This window comes from Seriola dumerili, unplaced genomic scaffold (genome assembly GCF_002260705.1).
Source record: "Seriola dumerili isolate Sdu_G_001 unplaced genomic scaffold, Sdu_1.0 BDQW01000236.1, whole genome shotgun sequence".
Classification (NCBI taxonomy): Eukaryota; Metazoa; Chordata; class Actinopteri; order Carangiformes; family Carangidae; genus Seriola; species Seriola dumerili.
In genome coordinates, this window is record NW_019174491.1 from 593,477 (window position 1) to 613,400 (window position 19,924).

At 44.8% G+C, this 19,924-nt stretch overlaps 1 protein-coding gene across 2 annotated transcripts in view; it reads right to left on the bottom strand.

Moving 5' to 3' along the window:
- The window catches only part of LOC111229522 (parathyroid hormone-related protein-like), a 16,614-nt gene extending 4,015 nt beyond the window's left edge, over positions 1-12,599 (bottom strand). Inside the window, exons 1-2 of one of the 2 annotated variants that reach the window (XM_022755864.1) lie at positions 12,552-12,599; positions 1,998-2,106 (exon numbers count right to left, since the gene is read on the bottom strand). In XM_022755864.1, coding sequence (XP_022611585.1) covers positions 1,998-2,104 — 107 coding nt within the window. In that variant the 5' untranslated portion in view covers positions 2,105-2,106; positions 12,552-12,599. Of the gene's footprint in view, positions 1-1,997; positions 2,107-2,354; positions 2,634-12,551 lie in introns of those variants that run through there. The other variant, XM_022755863.1, reaches the window with a different exon arrangement.
- Positions 12,600-19,924: the final 7,325 nt, after the last annotated feature.

Below are 19,924 nucleotides of genomic sequence, written 5' to 3' on the forward strand. Positions count from 1 at the left end.
GCCCGCCGGCGGCCCCCCCCCCCCCCCCCCCCCGGCCTACCTGACGTTAATTGTTTCTCTCTGTGGGAGGAATGAAAGGAGGAGTGTGTTTCCTGGTTGAAACACTCGGCCTCCTGTCACTGGGATGATGCACGGCCCTGGTGTCTGACACTGGTTCGTGCTGTGGACCAGCAGCTCTGGTTACTGTTCTGTGACGGGGGGGTTCTGATCCGGATCCTTCAGAGGTTCAGGACCCCCCCCCCCCNCCTTCTCTCCTCTTTTTTTCCAGGTGAAAGACTGAAACTTTTCACCGCTCGAAAAAAATATTCAAAATAAACATGAGAGGGAAAAAAAAGGAGCGATGGCCTGAAGAGTCGCCGAGCATCGAACGCCCGAGAGGCTCCCAACGTTTCCACTGCAGCCTGATCACACAGCTCCTCGTTCAGGCTTTTCTCTCTTTAGGTAAAGTTCTTGGGAACGTGTTTATTCCTCCTTAAATATTATTTTACACATTGTACATTTCTGATTAATCTGCCAATTTCTCCGTCTGTCTTTCCCTGACAGACCTGATCGTCTTCAAACATTCAACATTCAGTTCACTGACGTGAAGAAAGAAAAGCAGCAGATTCATCAAATATCAGCCACTAACTTTTCTCTCTATCCACTAACCACTGAACCGACTCGTAGATGAGCTCGTGTCAGACAGATGTGGAGCGACTCCCGGCCCCTGTGTTGACTGGATTTTGAGCGGGAGCCAGATGTTGGGGACCACCCTCTCTAACATCTGTACCATCACTGTTTTTCTCTGCACAAATTCAAACTAAATCTAATTTCCAAAAACCTTAAAAACCATCGGACGCGGCCCGAGACAGCGTCCTCTCTCTGATGGAAGACCGCAGCTGCAGATGAAAGAGGGTCAGAGGTCACCAGCGCCCGCCGCCGTGTGATTTTTACCTCACGGTTTTCATCGCGCCCGTGTTTTCCTTTCCACTCAGGTGGCGTTAACCCCATCCCTGAAATCCTATTAAGTGCACATCACAGGACGGGGGTGTAGGTCTGTTCCCCCTGACACGAGCGAGCGGGCCCCACACACACTGAGAGAGAGCGAGCTCCTGTCCCCGCGCTGGAAACGGCTGTAACCCGTTAGCGCTGGTAAACCTGGACGACACACGGTCGGAGTCGCGTTAAGGACTCGACGCTCTTCCCTCCGCAGCCGGCCTCAGACTCCAACTGCTGCCGCCAAAATGCGTTTCAGATGTGATCTCCCTCCACCGAGACTCAGAGCAGGAAATCTTCCTCTCAGATTGTTTCTTTCAGGGCATCTTCTCCCTGCTTCATTAAAACCTGATTACATCCAAAAAGCGTCTCAGCGATATTATCTTTCCACAGGGAAAAAGCTCTCAGAGTGTGTTTAGCATTCTGGCTTAACAACTTGAAAGAACATTTATTCTGCTTGGCATCAAACACCTCAGCAGGAGCAGCAGGTTTGGTTTGGTCCACGGCCGAGCCGAACATCAGCATTATTCATTTCCCTCCTTAGCAAAGACTAAAAGTCTTTGTCCAGGGATGGACGCCGGCGGACAGAGGGTGTTAGTCTGCATCTGTCCCGGCCTGAAAAGCTCAGATGAAGAGCAACAACAGCAGAGAGAAAACAGCAGCGTGTGAGCGCTGGATGGAAAGCAGCAGAGAGGCGTCGGGGGGTTTGAGCCGGGGCTGCTGGGAGTTTATCACACTGAGACGGTTTCTGCCGAAGGTAAACACACAGGTGGGCGAGAGCTAACTAAACAGCTGCCGGCACGTTTCACAAATGAACACATTTTCCAGCCTCTGCTCGCGCCCACGGCAGGGGGGTGGAGGGGTGCGGGGGGGTGGGGGTGGAAATAAACGAAAAGAAACTTCCAAATATCGGAAAAAAAGATTATCTGGAAGTTTATCCCATTTCCAGCATTCCTGAGCTTCCAGACTAAATACTGCTGCAGTGAGAGGAGTTAGTTTCTATAAATGAAATCCAGACTTACATTCTGCTGCTCAGGGCATCAATCGGACGTCCGAAGTGCGGCACCGGAGAGCAGAGCAGGAAAAGAGCAAAGCACCACTGCTGCAGGACTCTCCTGGAGCACAACATGTCTGTGAAGAGACAAACACATGAAGAAGCTCAGCATCTGTTTTTACCTGAACACTGACCCATCCCTCTCTCCGTGAGTCCCATTAACCCGCTCCACTTCCCTCTGCAGCAGGCGGCTGCTCAAAGCTCCCCGCCGCCTTTCACAGCAGATTCCAAATCAACCACAACAACGCTGAAATTAAAGAAACCAAAACAAAAACAGAAGAAAAAAAGAGAAGCAGGGAGAGGGAAGAGTTAATGGGAAACTTACTTTCCCACAGTGTCTGTCCCACACGGAAAAAGATAACAGGAAGAAAAATCAATTCACTTAATGTCCTTTCTCAAACTTTCCACGAAGAAGAAGAAAAGTCTCAGGAGACAATCCAGGTGATGACACCTTGGGGAACGGGGGGAAAAAAAAATCCCCGCGGGCCAAAAGACATCCAGGAGCTCGTCTTCACTCCTTTATGTTCCTCAGTTTCAAAATTCCTTCAAGTCAGAGACGTCCGGCTGCAGCCCCCGCGCTCCTCCAGGTGTCCTGCAGGTTAAAGGTGAGTGTTAGAGTAATGGCAGGGCAGCGGCGGGACGAGCTGAGGCTGCACTGCTGCTGCTGCTGCTGCTGCTGTGGCTGCTGCAGGTCGCTCTGATGGGAACGTTTGCTGCATGCTGCCTGAGAGCCTGAGCAGGTCAGAGGCGAAGGGAAGGGGAGGACTTATTAACAAAGAGGAGGGCCTCCATGATGTCTCTGCCCACTTAATGTGGAGTCTACTGCCTGAGAGAGAGAGAGAGTGTGTGTGTGTGTGTGTGTGTGTGTGAGGAGACAGACAGTGAAAGGAAGCGTTGGCAGGAAGGTGGCGCTCGAGCAGCACACTGTGGGTCAGCATCAGACCACAGCTGCAGATACGGAGGCCGCTCACTGCCAGAAACACCGTTCAGACACTTGTTCACGTCGACCAACAGAAAAGTCCCGACATCATATATTATTATCACACATATACATCCTCCGATATATGAAGATATATGTTTATAACATATGTGAAATATACATATAAATTAAAAATATATATTTTTAATACCCAAAGTAAAATTTGTATATTTGGAAGTTTCTATATGTTTGTTTTTCTCATTCGTTTTAAACATGTTTATCTTCACATCCTGGGGGCGTGTCTCCGACTTCTGGACCCTTCTATTTATAATATCTACATATACTTACAGGCTTCAGGATGGATGTATATTTATAGAACATGTCTATAAACATATTTGTAGGAGTTAGTGTGTCAATATATGACTTTTGATTTATTTATATATGTTGAAATTCAACATATGTACATATACTGTTTTACATTTGCATATGGGATATCTTCTGTAAAACATCTACTTATAACAGGAAGCAGAAAACAGCCTGTTATTATTAGTTATTATTATAACACAAAGACAAAGAGTTCATGAATCAAACAGGAACACAGTCGTTTTATGACTGTTGCTCTGCAATAATTAGATTAGATAAAGAAAACATGTTTGTACGTGAGGCACTGACGCCATGACTGAAGCCTGGAGGGAAGTTCATGCTGTAAATGTTTTAGTGTAAATATAGTATAAGGACATATTTTTACATTTTATGTTTAAATTTATCTTTATCTTTTACTTTTCTTGAGTAATTAAATTTGTGCTTGTTTATATTTGATTCATGAAAGTTGACTCTGGATTTTGGGAAACTGGATTTGAAAAGAATTGTTTTTATGTTTCTTGAAATTGAACTGAAATTCAAAGAAGAAGAAAAAACAGTGAAGGTTAAACATGAGCTGAGGTCTGAGGCCGTGACGGCAGGTAAATCTGTGTGTGTCACAGGTTACTGACGGAGTCCACCTCGTCACTGTGCGTGAAGCTGGAGGTGTTTTCTGTCTGATGCGCAGTGACACCGGGTCTGAGTGGAAGTCACAGCAGTGACTGTGGGCCATCGCTGGCCTTTACACGCTCAGCTCACACCTGAACAGTCAGGTGGCTCTGTATTATCATGAGCAGAGCTGATGAGGTCTGGCAGGATGAACCCTGAACTGGCAGCAGTGTCGTGATGAGAAGTCCTCACTGAGAGAGAGACAGCTGTAACTGTAGCTGTAATCTTTGGTGAAAGGTTTGGAAACAGGTACAATCATTTCTTTAAAGTGAGAATGTGAAAGAGCAGAAATGAAAGATTCATCCCAACAACTTCAGCTTCAACAGACAGAAAAACAATCTACATGGAGAGAGAGCGGTTTCGAAGATTCGAAGAAACGACAGTTCTGAATCTTCCGCAAAAAGTTCAGGAAACGCGTAGAATCATTTAAATTAAAGCTCCTCCAGTGTAAAGGTCTGTGTCCATGTGTAGTGTGATTATAGATCAGCTCTAGCTTCTATATTAATACTGTGAAAGTATCAAAGCCTCAGTCCACAGAGAAATGCACACAGCCTGTATTCAGAAACTGAGCCTTAAAACCAGCCGTCAGGACTTCTGGAACTTTGTGATGTCACAACAAAGCAGTCACCAAGCCCCGCCCACCTGGACCCACCATCCAAACCTTGCAGGATTTGGTTTCTCTGAGTGTTTTTACCTGAAATCTGCTTTATTTTTAAGATTTGTAAAAAGTGCAGCTCTGAATCTTTCGTGGAAGGTTCATGAAACAGGTTTAATCATTACTATTTAAATTCATCCCAGTAACTTTAGCTTTTAACTTCCAGAGAAAAAGATGCTGAAACTCCTGTGACTTGGATTTAAAGTGAGAATCAGTTTCATGTGCTGGATATTCTGTCTGAAAAAAAAAAAAAAAAGATCTAGTAGAAAATAGAAAAATATTTTGTGGTAACTTTCCGAAGCAGACAGTCTGACAGTCACTCCTTCTTTGCCTTTAAACGTGTGCGATCAGCTGAGAGTCTGACCTCCTGAACAACCTCCAACATACAGAGCAGATTATTTCACCTCTCTGTAAATACGTTTCTAATATCTGAGCGTCACACGATGTGAAGCGTTCATGATACACATCTGCACGTCAGCATCTCCTGACCTATAAATCTGTCATCGGCCGAGACTCTGATCGCGTTGTAATTAACTGTTATCATCATATTTAACACATATTTCCATGTGACAGCTCAGCAGCTCCCACTGAGGTCGTTAGAGGAATCTAATCTGATCTAATCTGATCTAATCTGATCATGTCGAGAGCCGCTCCGGCGGGAAACATTCCTCATGTGTGGATCAAACAGTTTCACACTTAAAAGCCTCAGACCACCAACACTGTCACTGCTCTGTGGCTCAGTGTGCTCTTATATAACCCCTCATACTGTGCTGCATTTATTAGCCTGGTGCTATGTTTGTAGTTGGTGTATTAAAAAGCACAAAATACATCTGAACTCAAATCTTCCCTGGCAGCTTCACAAACCTTAAATAAGAAGCATAATCTTTCCCCAGTCTGTGGTCCAGTCAGTCCTGATCAAAGACCCTGATACATGTTAGTTTTTCTGCAGAAACATGGTCGTTTCAGTTACTCAGCAACCCTGAAGATTTATAACATTACAGCAACACGACTGAAGAAAACACGGCAGTCTCTTTAACACATGTCCTGAGCGCTGAGCAGTCAAAACCTTCCCAAACAATCACCTACAAACACTCCACAACAAGTTTAATTACTGCATTTAAAATCACACTCGAGTAAAAGTAAGTGGAACTAGTTTTGTAGAAAGTCTGTTAATGATTCAATAAACGATATTGATCCGGAGCCGAAGGGTCACCAGGTGAATTAGATTCACATATTCAACATTAATGTGAATAAAACCAGAAGTTTAGAGCTGTTTTGCTGTTTGTTCTACAGGGTTTCATTTTCATAATGTGAAGCATTTTAAACACTGATGAAGTTTTCATAAAAACTGCTGTGATCAGAAATGACGTGGAGTAAAACAAAGATTTAATTCCTAGTCGGAGTGAAGTTCAAGTATCTAGCTGCATAAAATGGAAATACTGCAGTAACTTTTGAGTTTAACGTTTAATGTTTTTCTCTGTTTCCTGACACGAGTTAACTCGACCAATCAGAGCTCAGGTCCCGTCCACATATTGTTGAGATCTGCGAGTGAAGCCTGATTTTATAAGGTCTGTTCTCAGTCTCTCTTCTATTAACCTGTGCAGCTGTTTGACCTCATTTTCCCGCCTTAGTCACAGCAAAGGTTCTTTACCATCCACTGAGTTTGATTGTCAACACTCTTCCAGTGATGAAGTTCATGAGCCACTGAGTGAAATCACTGGATTAGAGCAAATCCAGATTCAAATATCTCAACAACTGCTGCTGTAATATATAATGAGTAATATATAATGAGTATTCATAAATCCCTGAAGGGGAAGAAAGTTTATTCATAGATATAGATATGGCTGAGCTCTTCTGTCGTGCCCCCTGTGGTCAAACTTTACTGAAGAGGCTTTAACAGATGTGATGTGGTGAACACCGCGGCCTCTAGGGGGCGCTGACAGGACCTCGTGACTCCACGGCTGAGTTGTTTCCATGGTAACTGAGCAGACTGCACTGTTAGACGCTCTGGGAAAAGTTAGCGAGTGGAACTTGATTTCTTTTTTTTTTTCAAACAAATCAATTATTGAACACATTCCTCAGCGTCGTCTCCGGCTCGCAGACGTCGAGCGGCGAAAACGTAAGTAACATTAATCACACGTCTGTTGTTTCTAAACATGTTTCAGACCCGCTCTTCACATGGAGCTGGGATATAAAAAACTTGTACAATTACCCATAAATCTCATGTGAAATGTTGATGCCACATCGCTTGTGTAAACATTTTTCCCCACAAATGATTTCCACACCAGAGTTTTTTCGGGGGTCCTGCCGGAGAGATAAGACCCGCTCAGTGTGTGTGGGGCTGGTTTGCTCTCGCTCACAGGTCTGGTCTTAATTGTCGGAGGCGACAGCTGGAACACATTGCTGATATTTCAACACGTGTCAGTCAGAGCAGAGCGGGGGGGCGCGGGGGGCTGCTGCCTGCAGTGATGGTCTGACTGTTGTTTGCTCTGCAGACGGAGAAGGCTCCGACATGAGGAGGTTAACTCAGGAAACTCATGAGCTTCATGTAAAGCCACGATGTTGTGGGATTATTTTCTGTATTTGGGTTTGTACACTTCAACCTAGTTTAGCTTTAAAGCTCCATGTTTCTTCTTCTTCTGTGTTTTATTTTGAAATGTAGATCCATCAGAAGATATAAAAACCATCTCAGTGTAGTTTTACATCTCCTCTCTCAGGCTTCTCTCTGGAGCTCTAGTAACAACAGGTCGGTGAGCCAATCAGAAGAGAGGAGGCTCTGAGCCTCTCTTCTGATTGGCTGACTGTTTTCTGAGTGATCCAATAAAAATAAAGCAGATTTCAGGTAAAAACACTCAGAGAAACCAAATCCTGCAAGGTTTGGATGGTGGGTCCAGGTGGGCGGGGCTTGGTGACTGCTTTGTTGTGACATCACAAAGTTCCAGAAGTCCTGACGGCTGGTTTTAAGGCTCAGTTTCTGAATACAGGCTGTGTGCATTTCTCTGTGGACTGAGGCTTTGATACTTTCACAGTATTAATATAGAAGCTAGAGCTGATCTATAATCACACTACACATGGACACAGACCTTTACACTGGAGGAGCTTTAAGGAGAAATTACACATCCAGTTACCGTTCATCCTCCCTTCACACAGTGAGAAACTACCCTGAGGCCACAAAAGTCACATGATTAATCAATTATCAAAATTGTTGCCAATTAATTTTCTCTTAACCTTCTATTCAACTCAGTAACTAATCATTCCTGCTCTGGCTGGTTTCTGGGAGCATGAGGACTTCATGAGACTGTCATGTATAATCGTCAGCAGGGGCCCAACAACTACAGGTTAATCCAGCTGTGCCTTCATATAATTATCAGAGTCTTGATGAAGTAAATGTTTCAGAGCTGATGGTAAAGAATGAAACAAAACAAAGAAATAATTCATATTGCGATCATGTGACTTTTGTCGGGTCTTGTACCAAAACAAGTAAACCAGGTGTCACTGCTGCAGGAGAAGCCAACACTCCCACTTACTGCCATGAAATACAAGCTGGACCTGGGTCTGTCCTGCAGCAGCTTGAATCAGCGTACGTGTTAACCTGCCCCCCCCCCCCCCCCCCCCCCCCCCCCCCCCCCGGCTCCTGTGGGTGTGGAGCAGCATGAAAGAGGCTTAGCCCACCATGCACTGTAATGTTTAGCTAACGTTAAGAACGCTTTCCAGAAACCTGATGGGTAACGATGACTGTTCTTCCGGGGGGGGGGGGGGGGGGGGTGTTGATCCTATATGTACTTCAGGAGGACTTCCCTACAGTGTGTACTCTGACTCAACACGAAGTCGGCTGGCTGGGTTGAGTCAGACTGTGTTTTCAATTTACTCAATTATCTCCAACACTCACTTGGCGACTGCGGTCTATTGATGCGTCCTTGATTTTTACCCAGAAATAGCAGCTTCACTGTAAAGGTCACTGTACGAACATGAAACACACAATGAACATATTATTCCTTCAATCTGCCGGCTGCCAGCGCCAGGTCTGGACGTGGTGATGCAACAGACCTTTCTGCTGCTCTTTTCATTCATTAGTGATCATAAACAGGATCCATTGTTCCCTCCCCAGTCATCATTTGCTATATAAAAAAGAAATTCTGCATTTTGATGGTGAATGATTAGTGCCAGGGAGAATCATGGGAGTAGTTTTTCCCCCCAGTTTGTCTGCAAATTAGTGAAGTTCCCTCCAGTTTATGAGCTCCTCTGGTTGGAGGCGGTTCAGGAACACGGAGTCCAGGAGGATTTGTTTTACACGGGAGAACAAAGCAGGAGTGTCAGGGATCAGCGGTGGGACAGACTACCTGTCTTTGACCTTCCCGCCCTCCTCCGACGCCGGGGGGGTGGGGGGGGGGCACAAAACGTCTCGTGTGCTTCGGCCCCGTGAAAGCCGCTTTACCTGCACGTAAACAGGTAGGAGAAAAAAAAAAAAGTCTTTTCCTGGCAGCGGGCGGCGTGTGGGGTCCGAGCCAGGAAAGCTGTTTTAGATTCATAGAAAATTGCTGCTTTTTGGCAGCGAACGACACACACAAAACAAATGTCCGCTTTTAATCTCTGCGACCCCCCCCCCCCTCCTGCCTCTCTCCTTTTGAAAACAATTCTCCACACAAAGGCCTGTACTGTTAACATTCACCCCCCCCAACCCCCCCGTCGGTGGTCCTGACTCTGCCACCAGCTCCGTCCTGAGGCCCCCACCCTCTGATACGAGGGGACGTTGACCCCGTCAGGTCACAGCTTGTTGGAGTGAGAAAACTGCGGCTTCCTCCGGCGGCTTTCATTTCACACGTGATGGATTTAAACTTTTCTCTAAACTTCTCGGAGTTAAAAGGATTTATTAGTTAACAGAGAAGATAACTGGCAGACTGACGCATGGTGAAATCATGGTTTCTCTCAGGGACGGCTGGTGTCATCTTCATCTTATCGTACAGTTAACGTATGAAATTAGTCTGAAGGAGAGGTTGGAGGAGGAGTTTGGAGTTGGTGCGTGCAGCGTGGGAGAAGGTGAAGGTTGAGATTAAGTAACAGCTGATCTGTAATCTGCAGCCTGATCATTAGTTTCCATAAAGTTTTACTGTGAAAAACTTGCAAGACTCAAATTTAAAGAAAATGTACGAGCGGCGTGTTTAGTCGTACGTGGCGTCGGCGCCGTCTGTGAGGTCACGGCGTGTTTGTGTGAAGCGGGACTCGGGTTTATTGAATCTCGTGTTGCTCTATGTAAATGAGGCGGCTGCTGTTGCCATTGGTGATGGATGATGATGACTGAGGGATGATGAAGAGACAGTGAGACGTCTCGCTCATCATCATCTCCTCTCAGGGGTGCCGCCCCCCCCCCCTCCTCCTCCTCCTCCATATTTTAACAGAGGAATTGAGGAATTCATTTTTTGGACGTGGACGAACAGAAACACTTAGTGGCATTAAAAAAAGAAGAAGTTTTTCTCCTCCTCCCTCCCTCTTGTTTTACTCTCATTCACATTATACAACACGCCCACCACAGGAACACGCTCCGCCGCCGCTGTGCAACCACAGAGAGTAAGTGGTTGGAGCTGAAGCAGCAGCAGATATTTCCAGAGGGTTTCTGACCCTGTGACCAGCTGCCAATCAGAGGAGAGGAGGGTCGGTGTGATTCAGGTGGAGGGATCAGGTGTCGCTGATTATCTCATCATTAATTAGTCCGACGTTATTTTCTTCATTAATTGTAAAACTGAAAAAATGTCAATTACAAATTCTGAAACATGAAAAACTGGAATCAGGAAATATTTGTATTTTTTGCTTGAAAATGAATTGATTGTCAAAGTGTTGATGCTGCTAATGGACGGACTTATTGATGCTTTACCTGAGCAATATTGATAACTGATAGTTCATAGTTATGTTGTTGGTGATATATGCAGTTTTTATATTACTATATATTTGACTTATTTTAGTCTTTATTTATTTTAACAAGCTGCCAAGAGGATTACTGTGAAACTGAATTTAGTTGTTTTTAATGTAATGACAATAAAGAATCTATCAATCGATCCATCTATTGATCTAATCAGTTCATTGACGAAGGGTCTGATGGTGATAGGGATTTAAATTTCTAAATTTGAGTCTGTGAAAGTTGGCGGTCAGAGTGTGACCTCATTGGTCAGCACTTCAGTCACTTTCACCACCGTCGGTTGAAGCTGAATGTTTATTTTCATTGATGCTTCAGCCAGTGAGTTATAAATAAGAGATCATGCGTCAGTAGCAACGAAAGTGGAACAGCAGCGCTCAGCACACAGTCCCGGTCGCTGCAGCCACTTGGCAGACGGACGGCGTGCACGCTTCGTTAGCGCAGCGCGAAGCTGCAGCGGCGAACGAGCGACAGCGCTCAGAGAAGAAGAGGGGACAGGCGCCTGCAGTCTGTCTGCCTCGCAGGCTCTGGGTGACTTTTGCAGATGTCACCAGATGGGTGTACATAATCTGCTGGTGTGTCACTCTTGGATCCCACTGAGGCAATCACATCCCTGCACTCAATTAGATCTGATTATGGTCGGAGCTGCGCTGCCAGAAAACTGGATTAGAATATGGAGCGGGACAGAAAGTGGCTCAGAGCAGTTCTTACTTGCTAAACAGTCGTTCGCAGCGGCCGTGACAAGCTTATGATCTGATTAACTTTACACTGGAGCTCTTCAACACCAGCCTGTAAGAAAAATCAGGCAGCGAAAGGTGTGAAACCACAGACGCGCCTCGTTCTCAGTCTGGAGTACAGATGGATCAGCGCTCTGAGCGTTCGTTAGCTGAGAAACAAACGAGCTAATGGAGAACGTTCTGTTTGTTTCGCAGTAACCCTCGAAACTGCACGAGAACACGATCAAACAGCATCACAGAAACATCAAGAGACATTTACCAACGGCACTGAAAATATATTTCATGCTCGAGTTTGAGTTGAAGAAGTGAAGCTCGAAGTATTTAGAAGTAATTTACTTTGGAGTAACAAGAAATGAATCAACATTCATGAGACTAGTGAAGTGTTGTTGGAAACAGCAGAGTCCGTCTTTGCAGAGTAACTGTCCCCAGTGTGGGACTAATAAAGGAACATCTTGCACTGGCTGGATTTAACCTTAGCTATAAATATATTAGCTGAGTGTTGCTAACAATGCTAACCTCAGGAGACAATAGACTGTTTATGTTTGGTTGATTTTTAGTCAGTTTGACAGGATCAGACTTCTGGAACTGGGAAAAAACTTTATATGAAATCCAAACGAGGCCAAATGCTAATAAAATAAGATTATATTCTGTGTATTGGAACTTGAATTTGTTCAATAAAAATGTCTGTTTCCAGTTCCAGAAATGTTGCTTTCTCTATTTTCCATAATGGTAAGTTTAATTTATGTCTGAGCTTTTTTTATTTATTAAAAGTAGTTGGTCGAACAAAACAAGCAGTTTGAAGACATCACCTTTGGTTCTGGTGAATAGTGACGTGTATTTTCTACAATAACTACAATAAAAAACTGTGTTAGCTGCAGAAACATATTGTTTGAAAGGAAAAATTAAACTCAGGTTGTGTAAGAGTCTGATGGAGGTGGTGTTGTCTTTCATGGAGCCCTGTTCTCTTTTACAACCCGAACAACAACAGCCGAGACTCTGCACGCTGAGTCTTTACAGGCTGCCTGGTTCCTCACAACCAGGACCTGACCCGGATCGTTAAGTCTAATTGGGTCTGGGTTAATGTCTCGTTTTGATTGCGTTTCATTCTCCTGCAGACTGTTGCTCTGCAGGTTCTTTTATGCTCCGATTTCTCTCTGTTTTATAACGGGTTATATGAGGTTGAGAAAATCTCCGGTCCTTTTCCAAACACTTTAGATCTGTTCATCCAGAAAAATGCAACCAACAATATATATGCTCCTGCAGAAGTGTCTTACCTCTATCACAGCTCCCGCTTCCTTCCCTTTATTACGGATCCAGTGAAGAGTCTTTGAAAATCCTGAACTCGTCTGGTGGTTAAGTTGTGTTCCTCTGCTGGAGAGTCTCTCTCTCTCTTTGCTTGGTTGTGAAGGTTCGAAAAGCTGTTTAAATAAGGTTAAGCCCTCCTGCTGACATCACACGCCGGTCATCACCATCACCGCTGCCTCACCGTCGCAGGAGGAATCCATGAAGCTGCATATGTAATTCGGTGGATGAACTTACTCACTCTATCTGCTCTTCCCTCCCTCCCACATCCCCTTCGTCCTTTTCCTTCCCTCACAAACACGCCACAGCTTCAGTTCAAAGTCTAAACTAATGACACATGTGAGTGGCTCCTTGTTGTGTTCGGTGAAGTTTGTTCACACCAGTCGTGGTTTTACTGGTTGCTCTACTCTCACTTTACTCCCCTGCACGTCACTGAGGCACGGCGACGGGTTAAATTCAACCTTACAGTGTTGTTTCTACACCTACATAAACTTTACTTGGGCAGATTAATGTAATAATTTAAAGCCAATAGTGAAAACAGTGTTCAGACAGAACTGTCTAGTTCGGTGTCGTCTGTGTTTTTGTCTCAATTTAATTCTACTCTATTAAGTAATGACCCCCTGCTGCCAGACTTGTTTAACTGAGCAGAGGCGGGAAGAGGTAAAAAAAGAAGAAAAATCTCTCCAAAACATGGTAGTAGGGGTTTTGTCCATCACGCCCACCCCTGCTTGCGTAGCATCCCTCCTAATCTCCAACACGAAAGCAAAGCGATCCAGTTTCCAGTCGGGCCATCTGGTCTGAGGTTCTCTATGTTTAGCGGAGGGTCATGGTTTTGGGGTTGTGAACGCCGGGTCAAACACTCCTCCATGAGTGAGGACTGAGTCGCGGCCAGACGCTTGCCTGCCTGCCATTTCCAGTCTGCCAGCGCTGGCTCTCTGTGCAGCCAGGCAGCGATTAGTGAACAGCGCCCACTTAATGTTCCCCGGAGGAACGACCGAAGCTCCAACAACCACCTGAAGAATCATCCGAGATGTTTATGGGAATCCCAGGGGACATCCAACAGCCTGAGTCTTGTTTGTTTAGTGCTTCTTTATGGTTCTGCTTATGGAGGTTTTAATTTAACAAACTAGTGGAATATGTAGGATTAATAAAGCTGCACTAAAGCCCCTGCAAATTAAAAGCAGGCTGAGCCGAGGAGCGAGCGGCTCAAACCATCAAGGTTACGGCACAAGTGTTTTAAACATGGTCATAAAAAATACACATTTCAGGTTATTGTAAGAACATTCCTGATGATTCAGGCTGTTTTAAACAAACAGCTCCACATTTAACAACACGACGGCTCTGCAACGGTCGGGGAGTTTAGCTCCACAAACACAAACCAGGAAGTCTCGTCTGAGTAACAGATAAATGATGTTAAACTTGTTCGACAGTAAAACGCTGCACATTGTGACGGTGGCTTTTTATCTGCAGCTCGGGGGGAAGTCGATGCTTGAACTGTAATAACCTGGTAGAACTGAAGTTCTAGTTGTTTGCTATGAAAAACGGAGACACTGGTGAGCAAAGTCGTGCTGAGCGACCAATCATGACACCAAAGATCGGTGGGCGGAGCAAACACCGAGTCATTCTCCTGAAGTTAATATTTAATAAATGCTGCAGCTCTACTGGTCAAAGGCAGAAATGAAGTGAAAGCAGATTTAAAGGGAAGGTGATCGCACGGGTCAAACAGCTGAGACATTCAGTTACTGGGTGAAGTTCAAACTTTTTATTTTTCCAGTTTTCTTTGAAATCTGTTGAAATTTCTGCTGCCTTCGTTTGGAAACACCGTTTTGATGGTTGGTATTTTGACAGATTTTCAGAGGCGGCCATGATGACCTATGAACCAGGTCGAGGTAAATACACCTGGTCTTAATCTTACCTGGATTAAACTGACTCTGCACTCACTTTTGAAAAGTCAAATCTCAGAAAAACCTTTTATTACTTTGAGAAGTGGCTGAAAACAGGCAAATTAAACATTATAGAGTATTTATAGATTATATTAGTGGTTAAACACAATCAACCGGCTGCCACAGATTCATACTCCGTACCTGTGAGTCGCACTCTGCAGTTTGACTTCTAAGGTTAATCATTCAGAAACATTTATTTAATTAAAAATTCATGACTGCAAATATTTCAGATCACAGCTAATTAAAAGGTAAATGCAGCTCATTAAGTAAATCAAAAGGTCACGTTAAACTGAGGAAATACAACTGGCACCATACATGGAACAAGTTAGAGTAGCTGCTTTCCCAGCTGACCCCTGGAATCGAACCGACGACCTTTCAGTGACTTAACACGCTCGTTTCTACGGATTCCATGTCAAAATGCCAAATGTCAAACCGACTGCTCATTCCCCCCGTGTCGTCCTCCTCCCGCTGCCCTTCAACACGCTGCAGTCATCTCAGTGGAACATCGACCTACACCGAGCCAGCGCTGACTCACCTAATCACCAATAAGCTCCCGCTCGGTACGTTTTACCCACGATGCTGTTCCAGAAGACTCCACATCTGGAGCTGAATTCCACAAACTGTTTCCCAGTGTGGAGGGAAAGGACGGTGTTTTCCATCAGGCGCAGGTGGTGAGACGTTTCCTCTGCATGAGTGACAGGAAGTCTTCCTCTTCCTGTCGCTCCGTTTGTTCGCTGCACCACAGAGTGAGAGGACCCTGTAGAACCCCTGTAGAACCCCTGTAGAACCCCTGTGGAAACCCTGTAGAAACTTTTATTATTATTTTCTTTAGTAAAAGTAAAAGTCACCTTTGATGCTCAAAAAGACACAACACTTTGCACACGCCTCATGTCTGCTGAATACTCGATGGGTCTTGTACGTGTGTTTGGGAAAATGTCTCCAGCCTCACCCAGAACATTTCAAGAGGCCGTTCCTTTCCCGCGGTTTCACCTGCATGTATGAGACTCAGTCGGCACATGAAACATGCCAAGACTTACAAAAAAGCCTCTTGCTGCCATAGTCTAAATCCAACAGGAAGGCTGCCATTTTGAATTTAATGAACAATTTTCGGCACCATTTTTGCAATTTCAGGATCACATACTTTAACGAACTTAATCAGATCGACATCACATTCAGTCAGTCTCATCCTAAGACCTCTGCGATGTTAAATCACGAAGCGTTTGAGTTTTCATTGAAGGAAACGCCCGTGGCGGTGCGGCGCAGCCTGAAGACGTCTACATGTCATGTGACCTTTAATTTGCTGTTGTGACTTATTTTATGTCTATAAATCAAAATGTACAAGTCAAACTTCCTCATCTCTTAATAATGTGTCTCTAAACTTATGACTTCAATAACGAAACAACGGCTTTAATCCTGTTTAATACGGAGAATCAGGTAGAAACGCTTCAGATGAAGGTTTCATGTTAATGTGATTTAGTTCAGTGAAGCAGCTTGTAACTGAACCACTGTCTGTCAAAGCTTCACAAAGAAAATATCCTTTCTTTTTGTCTTGGAAAACATTAGTCATCAATGAACCCGAATTAAATCATTACTCCTAATTAAATGTCCGGCCGCCGTCCCACGCTGTTAATATCAGAGACTAAAGATAGAACGTAAACAGTGGCACTAACGAGATAACGTGGAGGAGAATCATCATTAGAGGGACGTTGGTCTGAATGTACATTCTGCTCTGCTGCTGCAGCTCAATGTGGTTTTCATTTACAGGCTTTTTCCTTTATAAAGACACTGAGATGAAAATGGAGCTGTAAAATGTTTCCGTGTGCGTAAGTGTCGTCTTTATTGTGGAGATGAAAGGTGCAGACAGTAAATTAACGCAGATACAACTGTCTTCTTCTAATGAAGCTCTTTTTTTATATATATAAGTTTATTAGTTGTAGTCGCTCCTTCATGAATGAAATAAACTCCAGACTCTCCTGATTAATTCACGTGACACCAAATGAGTCCAGAAGAAGAAAAGGAACAAAGAAGAGCTGCGGCTTAAAATGAGCCACAAGCAAACTGAGTGAACCCCCCCCCCCCCGACCAGGTACGTTTTTGGGGGTCGATCAATCACCCCCGAACTAAATTCAGACCCTGGTTCCTGCGGTGGAAACGCAGCTATTCACAAGCTTATATGAGACCAGGTGAGCTCAGTCCTCTTTGATAGGCTCCGCCCACAGGTAGAGGCCACGAGAGCCGGTCCAGAGAATCACCTTTTGAGAGACAGACTGTGACTCACAGATAAACTTCAACTTTAAAGACTGAGGAGACTTTTTCTATTAGTGCTCCAAACTTCAGTCTGTTGTAGCAGCTGATGAATATGAGATTATCTGCGTACTTCTGCTGTAGAGCTCGTCTTGTACTGAAATGCTTAGAGCTACACCTTTTCAACATCTGTTGGACGCTTTTCATCTGAACGTTTAAACTCAGCGTCTTTTGAGAGGCGAAGAATTTAAACTCAATCTCATCCTCTTCTCCCCGACAATAAAAACGTGTTTGTCCATAGAAGTGGTTCTGACTGAGCGTGAGGCATCAAAGAGCTGCCCACGTTCTCCTGTGTCTGTTCCCAGAACCCCCCCCCGACTCCGAGCATATGTTACCGTCCTGATCCTCTGTCAGCTCTCACATGGTTCCACTTTGAAAGTTTAAATTGATTCGGTTTCACTTCATGCAGAACCGTCGACTGGTTCTAAATGAAACCTCAAAGAACAACAGAAGTTCTTCATCCTGCACCATCACATCAGTTAAAGGACGTATCGGGTGACAGCTGACGGCCCTTCATCATCCTCATCCTCATCATCATCGTCATCATCATCATTTAACCGACACAGCTTCAGTGATGATTACCCCCCCGCTGGCTGCTGCACTCAGGGTCTTAATGTTCCTGTGAATCAGCAGCACTGTTACAAACACAAGACAGAAAAACTAATGCTTTGGGTTTTTATTGATTGATTGATCGATTGATTGATTGGCTGTGTATGAACAGAAACATTCGGTCGTTTGCAGAAATCAAAAGAATTTATCTGCGGCTCATAAGTAAAGATTATTTTCACTGATCACACGTCTATTTCTCAGTAAATAGATCAATAGATTTCTGTAGAAACATTATCTGGAAAGTTTCCAGGAGAGAATTTGTGCTTTTGTCGAACAGAAGCTCGTAGAGATCGAAGGATTCGGTGAAGAGTGGCTCGAGTGTTGGAGGTCAACATTTGGACAAAGCTCTGGAACAGATTCAGGTGAAGGTCAAACAGGTCCAGTCAGACAGAACTTCTTCCCTTCCCTCTTCATTTCTTCACTTTCGCCACTTCACTGCGGCTCTGACCCGATACAGGAGCCGCATCGTCTCGGAGGCGTGGCCCGTCGTAGACCGCGAAGGCCGGACCGAAATACAACGCTCTGGACTTTTGTTTAGCGTCACCAGCTGTGTGTTGCTTAGCAACCGTTGACCGTTGAAAAACCAATAGGAGCTCCTGAAACATTTGTACCTGGCACCAGGTTCCTGTACCTCTGTGGATTTCTGGCAGTTTGACTAAATTCGCAGCATGTGAGCGGCTGAACTAAAATGTCTCGGGCTCAGCACCAGATTCTGACACCAGACCTCAAAGAGCGAGACACGGCCTCAAGGATTAATGCAGAAGCCACACCAGGTGATGCTGCCCTGACAGTCTGGGGGCAACGAGCTATTTCCCACTTTACCAGAAGGACGGAGGCAGAGTGAGGAAATCACCTGCGTGATTTAGTCTAAGGAGCCTATTGATTATTAATTAGAGAGTACACTGTGGGAAAAGTGTTTCCTCTGACTTTCTCCAGTTTGTGCTTTTAAATCAAATAAAGTTCAAGTTTTAAATATTGTGTCGTTCCATTAATGAACCTTTCAGCTCCCTGAGCGACGACGCTGCGTTCAAAGCACAACACATGGAAACTCACTGTGGACACGCTCGATCTGCGTCCTACACACACACACACACATACACACTTAAATCAACACAGGTCTGCTGCACTCTGTTATTAGCAGCAGTATTTTATAGAGCTATTTATAGTCGCGTGAGCTGTCTGATTTGCTTCGTGTGGCGGAAAGTCAACTTGGAAATTGAAGCAAACTGGAGACGTTTCGAGTGAAGCCAGGCAGACGGCTCCACTACAGCACAGTTATACATTTTATTGGCTGGCGATCTGCGTTCAGCGGCAGCGCTCTGCCGTCCGCAGCCTCTTACTGCTACGCGTCCATCTCCCGTCCCGACATCAGCCGTCACGGCCTGGCTGTGACGCAGCTTCCGTCTCGATCCTGAATATATATATATATCTGTGTTTTGGTGTTCACAGTCACCTTCCTCCGTCCTCGGTTTTTTTTTTTTTTTTTTCACTGGAAAAATCCGATTGTGCTGGCGCCGCGCTCTGCAGCAGTTTGCCTGGCGTGTCCCCGCGTTGCAGTGGAAGAAATGCGGCTGGAATTACAGATTCGTAGGCGAGCTTAATCTCTGAGGACACCTTTGCACATGGAAACTACAGTAAAGCAGCCACAAGAAAAACAGCTCATCATACATCCACAGTAAATATTGCAGAGGAGGCTGAAGCAGACAATCTGCATTTTCTAAAGGAAATAAAGAGGCGCTCAGTTGACAAAGTGCATGGGTTTGGGAGGAGGATTTATTTCAGCTCCCAAAATGTGTCTCCAAGAAGAAAATACAGTTTCTGCAGATACATCTCAGCGTGAAGGTTGAAATTCACCATTCATCATGTCACACTAGAAACTGTATTATGACAGGATCACAGCAGCTTTATTTGTCCCCGGGGGCAAATTAAAGGGCACACCGAGCAGACTCAGTGTTCACGGGTTGTACCACACCCATCTTCAAACTCAGCCTTCATCTTGATCTCAACTACACACCTGTAACATTACCTGTGAATGTATCTAGCAGGTTGTGACATCATCGCGGAGACAAATCTGTCCGCACAGACAGAATTATTTGGTCCTTCAAACTGTATTTAAATCAAACAGACACGTCAGCTGCTAACGTTACCGACTGATTCTGTTTTCAGGCCACACTGCTTTGCATGCTAAGGTGCTAGTTAGCATACAGATCCCTCCTCTACATTCTGATTGGTTGCTGCCGAAGCTCATCACAGCTCATCACCTTCAAGTTTTTCTGCTGCCCACACACCTCTCAAGACGCTCACAAGAAAATGAGTGACTTCCTGCCACTTTGACGCTCTCGCCGCTTTCGGTCTGAACGCACAGAACGAGTGATACAAGTGAGACCAGATAAACTAACATGCCGTCACTCGTTCCAGAGCCAACCTCTGGATTTTTGTTGTTACTGTTTTGAATATGTCATTTTTAAATGACATATTCAAAACAAACA